The sequence below is a fragment of the Trichosurus vulpecula genome, chromosome 1, assembly GCF_011100635.1.
Source record: "Trichosurus vulpecula isolate mTriVul1 chromosome 1, mTriVul1.pri, whole genome shotgun sequence".
Classification (NCBI taxonomy): Eukaryota; Metazoa; Chordata; class Mammalia; order Diprotodontia; family Phalangeridae; genus Trichosurus; species Trichosurus vulpecula.
In genome coordinates, this window is record NC_050573.1 from 307,639,988 (window position 1) to 307,656,726 (window position 16,739).

The window sequence follows — 16,739 nt, forward strand, 5'->3', positions numbered from 1 at the left end:
AGGCATCTTCAATGTCTGAGCAAGCTCTAAACACTCTACAGCACCTACTTCAGCCTCCTTTGTGGCCATTGGAATAAATTGTTTTTATCTACCCATTCCACTGGGGAAAGTCTTCACATTCTTGGGGTAGACATCCCCCTAACTCACCAACAGGTTTGAGGCCCATCAGTCTCCCTAACCTGGTTTAGCCTGTCTGCTGAGATGGTTTGCCAAGGTGTGGCTACTGCACATGCTACAGCTTCTTGGAGCCACAGGTGAGAGTTAGATGAATCGGATGGACACCAAAGGTAAATGAGCAGCCCTGAAAAGGAAGCAGCAAGCCTTCACACCAGAGGTGCTAGAACTCCTGAACACCCCATACAACCCTCCATACAGCTACTCTAACAATGACCTAGAAAGATTGTCAGACTAAATCATGATTTAGAATCCAGGGAAAAATCACAGTGAGTCATTTTTCTATCCCAGGTCAGCAGGGATACAGGCACTGATCTAACCCAGAGAGTACCACACAGAACTTTCTAATGCACAGACTGAACTGCGAGCCTGGGGCTGTAGCAAAAGGTCCTAGATCGGCCCACCTCTCCGTCCTTGGCCCAGCAGCCCGTTTTCCTGCTCCCGCTGCACCCGGCCTGTCCGCCCTCGCCGCCGCCGCCGCCGCCATGCTGCCCACCGCCCTGCTCCGCCGCTGCGGACCCCGTCTGCTGCGCCAAGCCCGCGTCCCGGCCCCTGCGGCCCTTCCGGCCCGCGCCTACGCCGAGGCCGCTCCGGCCGCCGCCGCCGGCGTCCCCGGCCAGATGTCCTTCACCTCCGCCTCCCCGACGCAGGTGTATTTCAACGAGGCCAAGGTGAAGCAGGTGGATGTCCCAACCCAGAGTGGGGCCTTTGGGATCCTCGCTGCCCACGTCCCCACCCTGCAGGTGCTGAAGCCCGGCATGGTGACCGTTCATGCCGAGGATGGCACCACCACCAAATATTTTGTGAGCAGTGGTTCTGTCACAGTGAATGCCGCTGCCATCCCTGTGCCATCCCTGTGCAATCCCAGTGCCATCCCTGAATGCAGCTGCTGGCAGAAGAAGCCGTGGCTCTGGACATGCTGGACGTGGCGGCCACCAGATCCAACCTGGAAAAGGCACACTCGGACCTGTTGGGGGCATCAGATGAGGCAGCCCGGGCCGAGGTTCAGATCAGGATAGAAGGCAATGAAGCTATCGTGAAAGCACTGGAATCATGAGCTGGGGAGCCAAACCGTTGGAGTCCTCCAGAGATGGTGTGGCCATCCTGCTCCGTGGCGCTCACCTTGAGCTGAAGAGACCAGGAAATACCCAGGAAGGAAGAGGATGCCTACCCCCCAGTCCCACTTCCTGCCTACCCCCCCTGCCCTCCACACCCAGATTAAAAACCACAAGGGTTCTGGACTTTAAAAAAAAAAAAAGAGGTCCTAGATCCCATCAAGGGGTAGAGACCAGAAGGCACTGGCCTGACAAGGAGGGAAAAGGAACAGGAGCTACCTGGTAGCTCTGTCACTAGCATCACAGAACTGGATTGCAAATGAAGTTTGAACTGAGATGGAGATGTACACATAAGATTGGTGGACCAAGACAAGGAGCAGTCATTGCCTGACATAGTGTACTAGGCAAGGAACATGAAGAGAAGTGAGTAATAGCTATGTGGCTCTGAATCCAGAACAGGACCACACATTCAGCCCCCAGGCTGGTCTTAGACCTATAGCTGACAAACCAAGGAAAGGAACTCAAACCAAGAGGGAGCCTGCAGTCCTACCACTCTAAATCTGAAGAGACTTCCATTTAGCTGATAAGGATCTAAGGCTTCCAGCAGTCTGCTGGAACCAAACCTACAATTGTGTTTTCCAGACCCTAAATGGGGTCAGGTACTTGCAAAACTTACTGCAGAAAGGCAGCACTCAGACCGTTCTGTGTCAGACCATTTTAGGTTCACTGAAAAATTACAGGTCCCCAGCCAGTGCCATCCCTGAAAACCTTGAAGAGTACTGCACTTAATACTCAGAGAAAGTAAACACTGAAATATTTCATGAAATCACAAATGAAAACTTCCCAGCTCTATTAGAACCAGAGGGCAAAGTGAAAATAGAAAGAACCCATCAATAACTTCCTAGAAGAAGTCATAAGGCTTCATGGAGGGATTAAGGTCAGTATGTACCTTGAAAGATGTAAAGGATGCCAACAGGCAGAGGTAAAAACAAGTCATTCTAGAAGTGAGAGTATAAGTGAAGATACAAAAACAGGAGAGGCAGGACAAAACAAAGAGGGAGAAAGGTATAGGTTGGCTAGGACATAAAGAATGCATGATGTAAGGTCAAAAAGACCTCATATGTCAGAATCAGGTGTTATGCTTTACTGAGGAGTAAGTAGGGAGACGTCAGAAGCATTTTAGTAAATAATAGCTAGCATTGATACAGCACTTCGAAGTTTACAAAGCCTTATACATCCCTGGCTTTAAGGATTCAGATGTAAGCATCTAATGTGTAAGCTAAGTGCGTACCAATAAATTGGGGAACGGCTGAACAAATCATGCTATGTGAAAGTAACGGAATATCATTTAGCCATAAGAAATGATGAAGGGGATGATTTCATAGTAAGAAGATCAAAATTAATATTACCTTGAATTTCTACTGTACTGATTCTACAATATAATTGATTTTATGCCTTACTGATTTTGGTAATTGAGCTGTATCTGTCTAAAGTCACATTTGACTCTCCCTCTTAGTTAAAGTTCTCATTAATGGGGAAAACTGTTATCTTCCATACCTTCAGCTCCTGGGAAAATACATCTAGTATTATCCGTAAGTCCTGAAGCTAGCTCTGTTGTCCTTGACCTGTCTCTGCATCGCTAAGGAAAGTCATTATCTCCCTAACAAACCTTTCTAGGTGCCAGGGAGTCTGCTAACTCAAGTCCACTAACGAGATCTGCAACACGCAGATGGATGCCAAAAATCAGTCAGCATTCCTTAATGACAAAGGGAAATGGTTACTAGCCCTATGTGGGTACAAGCCTACTTTCCTTGATGTAAGTAATCACATTGTCTCATCCACCTACCCAAATCTGTTCTTTGTTTGCTTGCACTTCCCAAAACTATATGAAGACCAGTAAGCCCTACCTCTGGATCTTTAGTTACTAACAGACCATAGACCCAATTTATCGGTTACTGCTAGCCTAACTAATAAATTGCTCTTACTCAGAATCTTGTCTCTCAGTTTACCTTAATTTTGAAACCTACCAATAACATATTAAGGGATCATCCCTCTAAAACATGCTAAGCAGGCATCCAGATTGTTTTTGGAAGATGTCAAATAAGGGGATGTGGAAATTCAGCACTTTCCCCTCCACCATCCCAACTTTCCTAACCTATCACACTTACAGACAACTCTAATTGTTAGGAAATTTTTCCTTACATCAAGGTAAATCCATCTTACTTTAAGTTCTGTTTTCTAGGGCCTGGCTGAATGAATCTCATCCTTCAACATGGTAGTCAAATATTTGAAGACAATTAACATGACCCTATAGGCAGCTGGTGGCTCAGTGGATAGAGGCCTTGGCCTGGTGACAGGAAGACCTGAATTCAAATATGACCTCAGATGCTTTCTAGATGTGTGACCTTGGGCAAGTCACTTAACCCCACGTGTCCTTTTAATCTTCATCCATCCCTGAGCAAATAGAACTTGTGAGCATAGAAAGGTCCTTTTTGTCAATCCTGCATTCTCTGCATTTTTCTAAAGTTTGTTTTTTAAATTAGAAAACTGGAAGAATGACAGCTTTGAGAAGAAAGGAAAGTTAGAAGTTTTCATTTTTTCCCCGAGTAATAATTGTTCTATTTGTGGATTAGGTTTGTTCAATTGGTTCTTTTAACTGCTATGCATATTTTTAATAAAGGTTTTGTTTCCTTTCTTTCTAGTGGGGAAAGGAGAGTACAAGGGAGAGAAAATAAATTATTATTCATCGAAAAATTAATTTAAAATATAGGACATGAGAGGAAAACTTGTAAAGTCAAGAAAGTTTATCTTTTGCATGTCTATACTCCTCTTTCTGTTCCCTTCTATTTTTGGTGACACATTTCACACACACACACACACACACACACACATCTCTTCAGATGTCCAATCTCTTCCTAATTCTTTCTTAATTCCAGTCTCTTTTTAATTCATTCTTCCTGTCCAATGTAGAAGTCACTAGTGCATTAACTCTACTAGCATATGAAATCACAAGATTTGGAGTTGATAGGAACCTTAGCAATCACTGAGCCCAACTCCTTTATTTTAAAGATGAATAAACTGAACCAGACAAAGATGATGACATACTCTAGTCCACAGAAAGAAGAACTAGCACATCTCAGATTCAGACACAAGTCTTTTGAATCCAGATCACTGTCATGACCTCTACACTAAGTCCTTTGCATGTCAAAAATTCTATTCTAACACTTTCCTTGAAGTTCAATTAAACCACCCTCCATTATGCACTGCACAGTAGTATACCCTCCTGAGTAGGGAGAAGATAGAGTTTAGATAAAATCCAACAAATATATACATATATGTACACATACATATATATGCATATACATACATATATACATTATATGTAAGATGAAATATTATTGATAAGTAAATACATGAAAGATGAAAGAAAAGTGCCATGTGAGATCTGAGAGGATCCCACTGAAGGGATCAGGGAGGTCTTCCTAGAAGAGGTAATATTTGAGTTGGACTATAAATGAGATATAAGAATTTAACAGTCATATAGAGAGAAGACATTTCAGATATAAGAATTTATCGATCACCTACTGTGTTCAATATGCTCTTCAGAGACTAGGGAGAATAAAAAAAAAGGTAAAAGATGTAGTGTCTGTTGAAAGGGAATTAGTTACCTTCACTGAAGCTGCTTCCTTGAAAGAACTGTAGGCCCTCTCTTCCCTGGGACCTGTTGCTCCCACCTAGACAGGCCAGTTGAATTGGTTTAAAAATAGATACTTCTTGCTAGCTTTAGAAAAGGGAAATTTTGTTTCCACATACACAACCCATTTGAATAGTCATTGCACCATTTTGATGTACCCTAAAAATGGAATGCAGTGTGGTTTAAAGCAGGATATTTCCTAAAGCGTTCTACTAGCTGAAGAAATATGAGAAATTGTGAAACTCTAATTGTGTCATAGAAGCACACTGCAATGGCTTAAACCATTTAGAGGTCCACAGATAAGCCAACCTCATTTGCTTTATCTGCTTATGAGGTTAGTAAGACTCTGGGCTAACTCTTCCAGAATGGAGATGGCTACAACTCTCTTCAGAGTTCTAGGGGTACCCTGAGAGTTTGTGTTTGTTTTTCCTTAATGCTATTGGCTCAAGACCCAATCCCCTGGCCCGCCCCCCCCCACACACATTGTTAACTGCCAATGATTAGTGCCTCAGTTCCATTTAATGTCAATTAACTTTCACAAAGGGATATTTTCTATGAGGCTATGACAAGAACACAAACACAAACACAAAAATGTTGCCCAAAATTTGAGGTGACAATCTGTCCTGTACTACCTTAGAGCTCATCCTGGAGAGGATGAGCTCAAATTTAAAAAATAGTTTCTTCACAGCATTGGGCCCACCAAGTTCACCTCCAAATGCAGCCTATGGATGGATACATTCACATCTCTAGTATCAGGCAGCTTTCTCAGTACTTCACTCCTCAACTGCTTCTAGCAAGTCCTATCATGGACTCCAGGTCCTTGACCTCTCCTGACATTATGATGCTCAGAAGGTCATAGCCAATTCCAATATCTTTTGGCTAAAAGCAGGAAGGAATAGACAAGAGAAAAGCAGACAGAGGGACACACAGAGAAAGAGAGGGGGGAGAGAGAGAGAGAGAGAGAGAGAGAGAGAAACACAGGGTCATGCACTCTCAACATCAAACTGCCTCCAGTTGAGAGAGGACCAGAGTCTCCTTCCCCATCCAGAGACCCACCACAGTTTGACAGTTTGTTCTTCTTCTTAAATGCCAGACAGAGGGAAGGAGATCAGCATATAGGCTTGCTTAGGCTAATTAGTGTTTTTGGAAATGCCTCCCAGATTATGCTGCACGGGCCAACTAAAAACACTCCCCTTCATGTGGTTAGCTTATCAGAACCATTAACACAATGTCTGATCCAAAGTCCATGTGTCAAAAAACATCAGCAAAGCACACTGACCATGCTCACCAGCCCTTGTTACACTGAGATACAAGGAGATCAGAGCCTAACCATTAAAACAGAAGGAGCCAAATCTGGAAAGGATGTGAAAAAAAATTATCCAAAGCATCTCCCAGTTTTCAGGGGGGAGAAGGGGAAACCATTGTCTAAATTACTCCTTTTTATTAACAAGATGATTTACTTGACAATTGAAATTTCAAAACTGAAGACTTTCCAAAGCTGATGTACGTTTGCCCTCTAGTGGACGAAATTGACTGCAATGATACTGAGCATCTGTGAAGGTCTCATTCTCTGACTATTGGTGTTCTCCCCTGCAGGAGGGTGCCTGAACTGCCACTACATATGATTGTGAAGAGATCTAATTCCCCTGATTAGCCTCTCCATCACCAGGATGGTGAGGAAATTTTCTTTGCTTTGCTTTTTCCTTAGAAGTTAATTCTCTTATGTAAAGGAAGGAAGGAAGGAAGGAAGGAAGAAAGGAAGAAAGGAAGAAAGAAAGAAAGAAAGAAAGAAAGAAAGAAAGAAAGAAAGAAGGAAAGAAGGAAGGAAGGAAGGAAAGAAAGAAAGGAAAATGTGCTTCAATTACCCTCTGATTCCATCTTTATCCAACTTTCCCTGCAAGAGCTAGGGTCCCCTGAGCTGGCTTGAGCTTCTCTTACTCTGGCTCAACAATCTTTATAATTAATGAAATCAAAAGATTTTACATATACACATATAAAGGTTTTCACTTGAAAAAGAAAAAAGAAGACCTTGTTTCAAAAAAAGCAACATGACATAGTAGAAACAGCAGTAGACTAAAAACACTTTTTAAAAATTTATATATTTTTTTTCAAATTACACATAAAAATTTTTACTTTCATTTTTTAAATTTTTGATTTTTAAATTCCTTCCCTACCTCCCTGCCCTCCCCCATCATTGAGATGGCAAGCAATTAGATATAGACTGTACATGTTTAGGCATGCAAAAATTAACCATGCTGGTATAGGGTGTCAAACATTAGTCTATACCTTATTTCTGTCAAATTGCTTTCTAAATTTCCTGTCAGTTTTTGTCTAATAGTGAGTTCTTGTCCCAAAACTTTGGATATTTGCATTTATGAAATACCAGATTACTATGGTCATTTACTACTGTGTCTCGTATACCTAATCTATTCCACTGATCCACCACTCTATTTCTTAGCCAGTACCAGGTTGTTTTGATGATGACCATTTTGTAATACAGTTTGAGATCTGGTACAGCTAGGCTACCTTCCTTCACAATTTTTTTTCATTGATTCCTTTCATATTCTTGACCTTTTGTTCTTCCAGACAAATTTTGTTATTATTTTTTCTAGCTAGTTCCATAAAATGATTTTTGATAGTTTGATTGGTATGGCACTGAATTAAGTTAATTTAAGTGGAATTATCATTTTAATTCTATCAGTTCAGTCTACCCATGATCAATTAATATTTTTCCAATTGTTTAGGTCTGACTTTATTTGTATGAAAAGTGCTTTGTAATTGGGATCATATAGTTCCTGAATTTGTCTTGGCAGGTAAACTCCCAAGTGTTTTATATTGTCTACAGTTATTTAAAGGGAATTTCTGTCTCTATCTCTTGCCACTAGATGTTGTTGGCAATATACAGAAAAGTTGATGATTTTTGTGGGTTTATTTTATATCTTCCAAATTTGATGAAGTTGTTAATTATTTTGACTATTTTTAGTTGATTCCTCAGGATTCTCTAAGTGTATCATCATATCATCTGTAAAAAGTGATAAATTTGTTTCCTCATTGCCTATTCTAATTCCTTCAATTTCTTTTTCTTTTTTTATTGCTATAGCTAGCATTTCTGGTAAACTATCAAATAATAGTGGAGAAAATGATGTGGTTTTGAGGGGTTCGGGAACCCCTCAAAGATCAGGGTGCAGGACAGGGTCATCTGGAAAGAATTCACAGGCTCAAGCAATCTTTACGTCAAGTTGGCAAAGGTTTATTTTTATGCTTTTCAGCAAGCAAAAGTTCTTAAGGATGCGACCTTAGAGGGATAAAGTTTAAGTTTATAAAGGAAAAACTATAGTAAAATATGTGCCAGGTAGGCGAATTAGGTGATTCAGGGCAGGATTAAGGGGTGGTTAAGGAGTGGTCAGTTCTTAAAGGAACATGCACTTTTTGAATCAATGTCTTGTTTGACAAGATAGATGTAGGGAGTATACATATGTCTAAAGTCTAGGATACACATAATGAGGAGTTCAGGATGCATGTAATGAGGTAGGGAGTTGGTATAGATAGTCCAGTGGATACTGAATATCTTTATGAGCCAGTACAAAGCCAGTTCAAGCTAATAATTCCTACAGGTGTGGTTTGTTACTATACCAGGGAAAGAGATGAGTGTTTTGCTGAGTCCCACTCATGAGTAACTGCTAGGCATAGTGTCCTTGGGCTAGGGAGAAACTTCCAGGGATAATGTTTTGAGGCCAGGGAGAAATATGGTCTTGGAATTGGGGTCTGAGCACAGGCACCCAAGCACCTCATCAATCTCACACTATTAACTCATATTGAGCTTCCAATCCACTAAAAACCTCAGATCTTTTTCACTGGAAGTAAACTCTAGCTATTCTTTTACTCCCCCCACCCATATTTATGAAATTGATTTTATTTTGAATCCATGTACAGAACTTTATATCTATCTCTATCATCAGTAATTTCAACGTAATAATTCTATGGATTTTTGCCCCAAAGATAAGATCACATAAACCAATCTGTCTCAGCATTTATTAAGTGCTTAGTCCATGCCAGGCACTGTGCCAGGTGCCTGTCCCTGCCCTCAAGGAGCATATATTTGATCAATCCCCAACTACTCTTTATTAAGGGGCAGCAACTCTGCCAAAGAAAAGAATATTCTTGCCTTTATTGTGTTCAATGAAGAAGAGGATTAGGTGATCACAATTACATTCTTCCCTAAGAGGAGCACTTTCTTTAACCACAATACCAGTGGCAGCTGCTGCATCATTCCCTCTTCATTTACCTCCACTTTGTGTTTATGGATGATTTTGTACACAGCTAAGCTCCTCTGGGTTGTCATTCCTGAAAAGTCAGCACTTTGTGCATCTGTCATCCCCATATCTTCCAATGTGGGCCTCAGAGAGTAAGTTTCTTCTAGTTTAAGCTGAGGGAAACTCAGATCAACTTCTTCAGAGTTCATATTCACAGGATTCATCAGTTCCATTGATTTCTCAAAGGTGAGTCTGTCCTCCAATTCTTGGGGGAAAATGGATAAATGATATGATTTTAATGAGTGTTTTTAATCAGTAGAACTATGAACTGTTTGTGGAGAAATCTTATTCTAACCAAAGGGGAGTTAGGAATAAATAGTACAATTGCAAGGAAGATTTTGAATCCTCAGAAGTATGAACTATAGTCATGGAGAAACATTCTCTAGTCACTAAGCATTCATTAAGTGCCTCTATATGCCAGCACTGAGCCTATAAAGAAAAGCAAAAGATTCCTGCCCTTGAGGAATTCATAGTCTAATGTGGAAGAAACATATAGGGTAAATAAGAAACAATCATAGGAAAAGCACTAGAATAAAGAAGGATTAGGAAAGGCTTCCTGTAGAAGGTGGGATTTTAGCAGAAATTTAAGGAATCCAAGGAAGCTGGGAGGCAGAGATGAGAAGGGGGAGCATTCCAGGTAGGGGAGACAGCCAGTAAAAATGCCAAAAACTGAGATAGAAGGTCTCGTTTGAGGAAGAACAAGCAGGCCAGTGTCACTGTATCAAATAGTACATGTGGGGGTGGAAAGAAAGTATGGAGACATACTTTATGTGACCACCCAGCACGGTATGTCCACATCAGAGAAGGTGATGTGCTCTATGAGCAAAACAGAATTGAAATAGCTCAGAAGTAGCACAAGATGTGCAAATTTAGGGAATCCGCCCTAAATATTCACATGGGCTATTTGTGCCCCAGCGTGGTAGAACATTCCAAGCTCTTATTGGTCCAATCAGCCACAGTCAGACATGCTGAAACTTGACTCTAGCATAGTGATATCATGTGGGTCCTCTTCAAGAATGAAGAACAACAACCAACCGACCAACCAACCAATCAACCAACCACCTTCTCTAAGCCTCTGGTGTTAGTAGGCAGCAGTACAAACATACTTAGATGTTTGTATATGGTAGCTCAGTAATCTTTCCCTGAGATTCCCCAATGTATCCCATATTGAAGAAGCCTGTCTGTTTCATCATCTCAACAGACCTTCTTAAGTCTTACAATAAATGCAAACACATGATTATCCAATAAGTACTTTACTTCTCTCAGAATTTATCCTTGTAAAAATTCAATAATAGAAAAATGGAGTATATTTAAAAAAAAATAAACTCATGTCCCCAGTGAATTGTTCAGTTTGGGCCATGACTCTATGAGGTTAACTCATGAACCATTTTAGAATCAATTTCAGCATGTGAGCCATCTTAACAAGAGATTTTCTGTCAGATTAGCAATCCAGGAAAAGTGTTTGTTTGGTTTTTTTAATTCATTCTTGTCAGGTTTGTAAACATAACTATTAAGCCAGGGGATGTAAGGCATTCAGCTCTACATTTAAAAGTGTTGCAAATACAAATGAATTGTAGCTACTAAAAAGTGGTGAAGTGGATTTGGACCCTTAAAAGTGGCAGGTTATTATTTCAACCTTCCCAATAGAACCCTGGAGAATCCTTGCAAATAGTGGGACGAAAATGACTGGAGGCTAAATTTTATCTGGTTAATTTCAGCAGATTAAAGTCTTTTAACTTTAATCTTAAAATCAATCTTGCTATCTTTTCATAACTAAAATGTTGGCATGGCACACAAAAGAGGAATCTTCTCACCATGTTGTCAAAGTTCTTCATAAGCCAAGATTAATAGGAAAAAATAGTTATAACATCCCTTGTAATTCCAAGGATCAAAATAACATGATTATGTTAACATACTGACTTCTTTTTATTTCTCACATTGCTGCAATGTGCAAGAAGGAATAACATTAACAGGGAGTGTTTTTAATGGATTAAATTATTTCAAAGATCATGGTTTCTCTCCTAATTCCACATCATTCCTCACTAATAAATTATTTTTGCAATGCTCTAAATAGTGACCCAGTTGACTGAAACAGTTATTAGTAGAGTTATCTCCAGACATCAGGCATAAGTGCACTAGGACATTTGAGGAGTAACTAACCTGTTTCAGGTCACTGAGAATCTATGATTCTATCATCTATCTAGATTTGTGAATCTCCCCAACCACATGTTCCTTACCACCCCAGTACTTTAAGTTTTTTCCCTCTCTCTTTCCATGGACATTATGTGCACTGGTGGGAGAACAAGCCCAGGTTTATTTGTGGAATGATGTGTTATCTCTGTTCTTACTTTGCATTTTGAGTAAGTATTTTTGTTAAAAGTTAATTGTCAGCTGGATGTTGTACTAATGGGACCTACACTGGGGGGGGGGGGTGGCTCAAATGCTACAGTGTTAATATGAGTATTCCCCTACAAGGGTTGCTCATAATACTTTTCCTAAGAATAGAGTCATTCATAAATAGAATGAATGAATTACCTCAGGATAAAGTGCTTATTCCTTCATTTAGAGGGTCTTCAAGCAAAAGATTTGGTAAAAACTCGGGTGTTATAAATTCTATGTTGTAGAATCTATCATAAGATTTTAGGATCATAGCTCAAGAACTAGAAGGAACCTCTGAAGCTATGTGGTCCAACACTCGTTTATAGTTAGAGAAATTGAGTCCCAGAAAAGTCAAGTGACTTCCCCAAAGTAATGTGCAGGATAAGCATCAGAGATGACATTTGAACCTAGATCTTTTGACTCTAGAACCAGTGCTCTCTTTGCTTTACCACAAATCATCATCAACATCATCATTATCATTAGGGATTTTGGTCAGGTATAACGAATGGAAGTAGATGGCATCTGAGGGCCCTTTAAACTCTGAGATTCTCTGTTTCTGTGTCCCTGCTGCTGTGGATATACTATGAAAACAAATGACATTTTCCTCTTTCTTTTTAAATCTTTGTTAAGGGCTATGGCTTGCTGGATAGGGGAGGGCATGATACATTTGGAAATAAAGGTGACATAAAAACAAAAGATATCAATGAAAGTAAAATTAACAAAAGAAAAGAAAAAGCTTAGCCAGAAAATAAGCCTTTTCAGTATCATGTTTATCCTGAAATCTGTTTCTTTAGTATTTTCTCTCTTAAATTGCACTGCCCACTTTCTTTTGAAATAAATGGTACCCATGAGCACCAGGATGGTAGTTGCATCAATATTTCCTAAAGGAAATAGATCCTTAATTTTTCCTTATAGGTAAATGAAGAGACAAAAAAGCACGTGCATTTAGAATTAATTTTTTTAATTTATAAAACCTGTACTAAAAATTTTGCCAGCAGAGATTACAATATATTTCAGCAAAAAAAAAAACATTCATTATTGGTAAATGATTCTCCCCACAGCATCCAACTAGTGACAAACTCTATATAGTAAAGGGGGGGGAAAGAATCCTCCACAATTTCTGACCAATCAAATGTCAGAACCCAGCTCTTTGAACAGTAACACAACCAAGCTGCACCCACAAGGAACACCAAAGTCCACACCTCTTCAATTTCATTTAACTAACATTTATTCAGTATAATTAACATTTATTTATTTAGAAAGGTAGGGTAATGGTGTCGAAACTATTTAGAAAGCTTACCCAGCAGTGATGCTGCGTTAAGATGTGAATTTGATGGGGCTCATGCTATGAAAAAACTATATCAAGTTTGAACTCATTTTCCCCAGAAACAAGAATGTTATAGGAGAAAGTGTGCCCTAAGGTATTCAGGTAAAATGTTTGTACTTCTGTTCTTGCTATACCTTAGAAGAAAACACCCCTTTGTAAAAGCTATTCAATGTTAATTGGTTAAATGTAAATGGATTGCTAGAAATTGGTGGATAACAGTGGGAGGAACACTCAGAATGGGAGTTAAAACTGATAGTATTACAGAAGAGATATGCAAATCACTGAGGGCACCTGACAGAGAGATGACTAGGTAGGGAGTGAGAGAGTGAGACCAGAGAGTACTCATGAATTGACTTCATCAACAACAGATCCCTTCCATCCAGGGAGCCACTCTGATCTGCCAAAGTGTTGTAGGTAAGGTAAGAAAACTCAAAGAGAGAGAGATCCTGGAGTTGAGAATTGAAGCCACATCCCATGGACTACACTGTTGAGTTGTAACCATGCCCAGGCTAAGTGCCTCTTTCTCAATAGTCAATCTACTTTGTTGATATCCATAGTTTTCCCTTGAGATTATTTGCATCTTTCCCTATCTTGTGTCAAGTTCAAATATAAGAGTTGGGACTCAATCTATACCTAGGAATTTTGTTATCTGGGGCAAATTCAGTCAAGTGTTACCTGTGCCACTAATTTCTCCCCTCCCCCCCCCCCCCAGATGATACTGTATGGATCAAAGAACACTCCTTGGGTATAGTCCCCAGGCCAGGATGGAGCTAGGTGAAGGGAGCAGGTAGCCATAGCCCCATTTAGGAAAGGAAATGAATAACTCTGACTGCCCTTCGAAGTGCCGTTGCTACTCACTGCCCAGAAGCAGGATCAGGTCAGGGACAGAGGCAAAAGTTTGTGAAATCTCAAGGAGGCTGATACATCCTCAATATTCAAAAATTATCATAAGTTAAGTGTTCTGAAAAAGAATATAAATATAATTATATTTGATTCTGACTGATTCTGACAAGCTCCATTTGTCTTGTTGGCCAAGTCAATGACCAATCCTTCTGAACAGATAAGTAAAAGATGTTTAGGATTGGAAGGGACCTTAGATATTGTCTTCTTGAACCACCTCATTTCCAAATTCAGAAACTAAGGCCCAAAAAAGTTAAGTGACTCAAGATTATTCATCTAGCATAAAGGAAGAATTAGGGCTGCTGGCACCCAGTCTTCCTAAAAATTCCTAATTTATTACTCTTTCTACCAGACTGCTGACTAGTAGATTTAATGCCTGCCTAGATATTATCCTTCAGAAATACTGGGAAAACTAATCCTTTACCATTTGTTTGATGTTCAACCCAAAAGTTAATCTTCTTTCAACTATCTTCTGGGGCATGTAAAAAGTCCATTAACCCCAGGCTTGCCTGAAAAAATTTCTCTATACAATCTAAGTATGGGTTTGAAGAAATAGAGAAATATTAATTAATACATCTACAGATTGGCCAGAAGCAAAGAATTCAAATAGCTTATATCATAAGGGAAAGTATCTAATCTAAAACACTACAGAATTCTAAATCTATTTCTGTATGTCTATCTGCCATCACTGTGCTGCTCAACTATCCTAAAATATGGCTCCAGTGCGCACAGATTTAGAGCTGGTAGATAACCTTACAGATTATATGGTTCAAACTTATCATTTTACAATTGAGGAAACTGAGGCACAGAGAAGTTAAGTGATTTGCTCAGTCACACAAAGCTAGGAGCTGAACAGAGGTCCTCTGGACTCCAAATCCAGTATTCTTTCCCTGCACCATGTTGATTTATGACCTCAGGCATTTGGAACATCCACCTTAGGAACTCTGGGAGTTCTGGTAGAGACACAGGCAACTTCAAGAACCCTAGGACTGGGACTGTACTTCAGAACAACCTGAGTTGCCTTGAACAGGTTAGGAAGAAGTATGCCTAGACCCAGACCCAGAAATTGAGTTTCTGAACCTTAAAACCTGAATCAGACCCTCAACCTATGGTGAACCCAAAAAAACAATGACACTGTATGATGGGGATGCTTAAGCTGGGGTCCATGAACTTGGTTTTAAAAAATTTTGAAACTTTATTTCAATATAACTGATTTTTTGTAATCTTGTGTATGTCATTTTCTGCATTTCTAAACATTATACTGAAGGAGGATCCATAGGCTTTGTCAAAATGCCAAAGGGGTCCACTTCTTTCTTACATCCAATCTGAAAATGTCAGCCAGCTGCTATATTTCACCTACTACCCTTTGTGACTTCTGTTCACCAAACTTTATTCAGAACACATAAAATGATATGTTCTTGAGCACCAATACATTCAACAATTAAAATTAAATTATCAGTGACAGAGCCAGAGCAACTCACTTGCGGGAATGGACATCACTGTCCCCAAGCCTAGAATTTTCTCTCTTCGGCTCTACCTTCCAACCTCCCTGGCTTCTTGTAAGTCCCAACTAAAATGTCACCTTCTACAAGTTCTCCTGAACCCCCTTGATACTACTACATCCCTCTATGTATTATCTCCAATATATCACTCATCTATCCTGTACGTAGTTGTTTACATGTTGTCTTCCCCCATTATATTGTGAGCTCCTTGAGTTCAGATACTTACTAGCTGTGTGACATTAGGAAAGTCACTTAACCTCTATCCACCTCAGTTTCCCCAACTCTAAAATGGGTATAATAATAGCACCTACCTCCTAGAGTTGTTATAAGGATCAAATGAGATATTTGCAAATACTTAGCACAGTGTCTGCCACATAAAGGCACTTAATAAATGCTTATTCCCACCCTACCTCCCCCTCTTGAGAGTAGGGACTGTCTTTGTAGTCACAGCTCTTAGCATACCTGGCACATTGTAGGCACTTAATAAATACTTGTTGATTGACTAAAGTAAAAAATCTGAGGGGAAACCCTCACTCTGTAGATATGTTCACCTTCTAGTGAACTGCTACTAAAAGAAATAGATAAAGGCGAACCAAGGTATGCACTGGTAAAGTGTTCCCAAAATGTATTTGTTTCTCCCTTATAGTCCTGGGCAGACATGCTTAATATCTCTAAGTCTATGAGATTTTGATTTGCTTTAGCTAAGAAACCTCTCTCTGTTTGCTATCCTCCTCCCCTTCAACTGGCTAAGGAATGCTATGGCAACATAGCACTACCAGCTTTGTGATTTCCTGAGAAAAGAACCATTTGTTGAATGTGTCCTCTGCCTTCATGCAGGCTACTCTTCCCCCAACTTCTATCACCATGGCTACCATCAAACAGGAAGCAGTGGTTAGCATTCACTAATTTCTTTAGCTCATGACTGGAAAATATAAAAGTGAGGAAAAGAACAGAGTGAAGGGAATAGCCTGTGGATATGCATGGGCAGCTTGGCACACTGCTGATCGCCATAGAATTAGTTGCTCTAACTTCTTCCATTCCTGAAGAGAGGTCAAGATATTTGCTTCTTTCTCTGACTCAGAGATCCTGGAAGAGATTTTTGTCTCTAAAGAGCAGTTAGAAGCATCTCATAAAACCTGGTCTTATAAGCACCAACCACTGATCTGTCTTGGTCTAGAATCAATTACCTCGTTAAGAGAAGCCCTCACTACAACCACCTCTTAGCATCTTTCTAGGAAAGCCTTGAGGAGTCAGTGGCTAGCCGTGTACTTAATTCTGGAAAAAGTATACATGATGTGAAGATGGAGGATAAAATCCTAAACCCTCTACCTCTTGATCAAGCTTCTTCTTTTTCATCAGGTACTCCGCAAACAATCCCAGATGCTTCAGTCCCAT

General features: G+C 40.0%; 1 protein-coding gene and 1 pseudogene across 1 annotated transcript; one reads left to right on the forward strand and one right to left on the reverse strand.

Moving 5' to 3' along the window:
* The first annotated feature begins 659 nt into the window (after window positions 1-659).
* LOC118834468 (ATP synthase subunit delta, mitochondrial-like) lies at window positions 660-1,263 on the forward strand. Its single transcript, XM_036741916.1, has 2 exons — window positions 660-1,019; window positions 1,061-1,263. The coding sequence occupies exons 1-2, from the start codon at window positions 660-662 to the stop codon at window positions 1,229-1,231; spliced, it is 531 nt and encodes a 176-aa protein (XP_036597811.1). The 3' UTR covers window positions 1,232-1,263.
* Window positions 1,264-9,047: 7,784 nt separating this feature from the next.
* LOC118837519 lies at window positions 9,048-16,739 on the reverse strand (annotated as a pseudogene).

Bases quoted from the DNA above. Each gene is read 5' to 3' on its own strand.
- LOC118834468 (XM_036741916.1), top strand. From the start codon at position 660: ATGCTGCCCACCGCCCTGCTCCGCCGCTGCGGACCCCGTCTGCTGCGC. The intron at 1,020-1,060 runs GTGCCATCCCTG...CCCTGAATGCAG, and splicing joins TGAATGCCGCTGCCATCCCT to CTGCTGGCAGAAGAAGCCGT.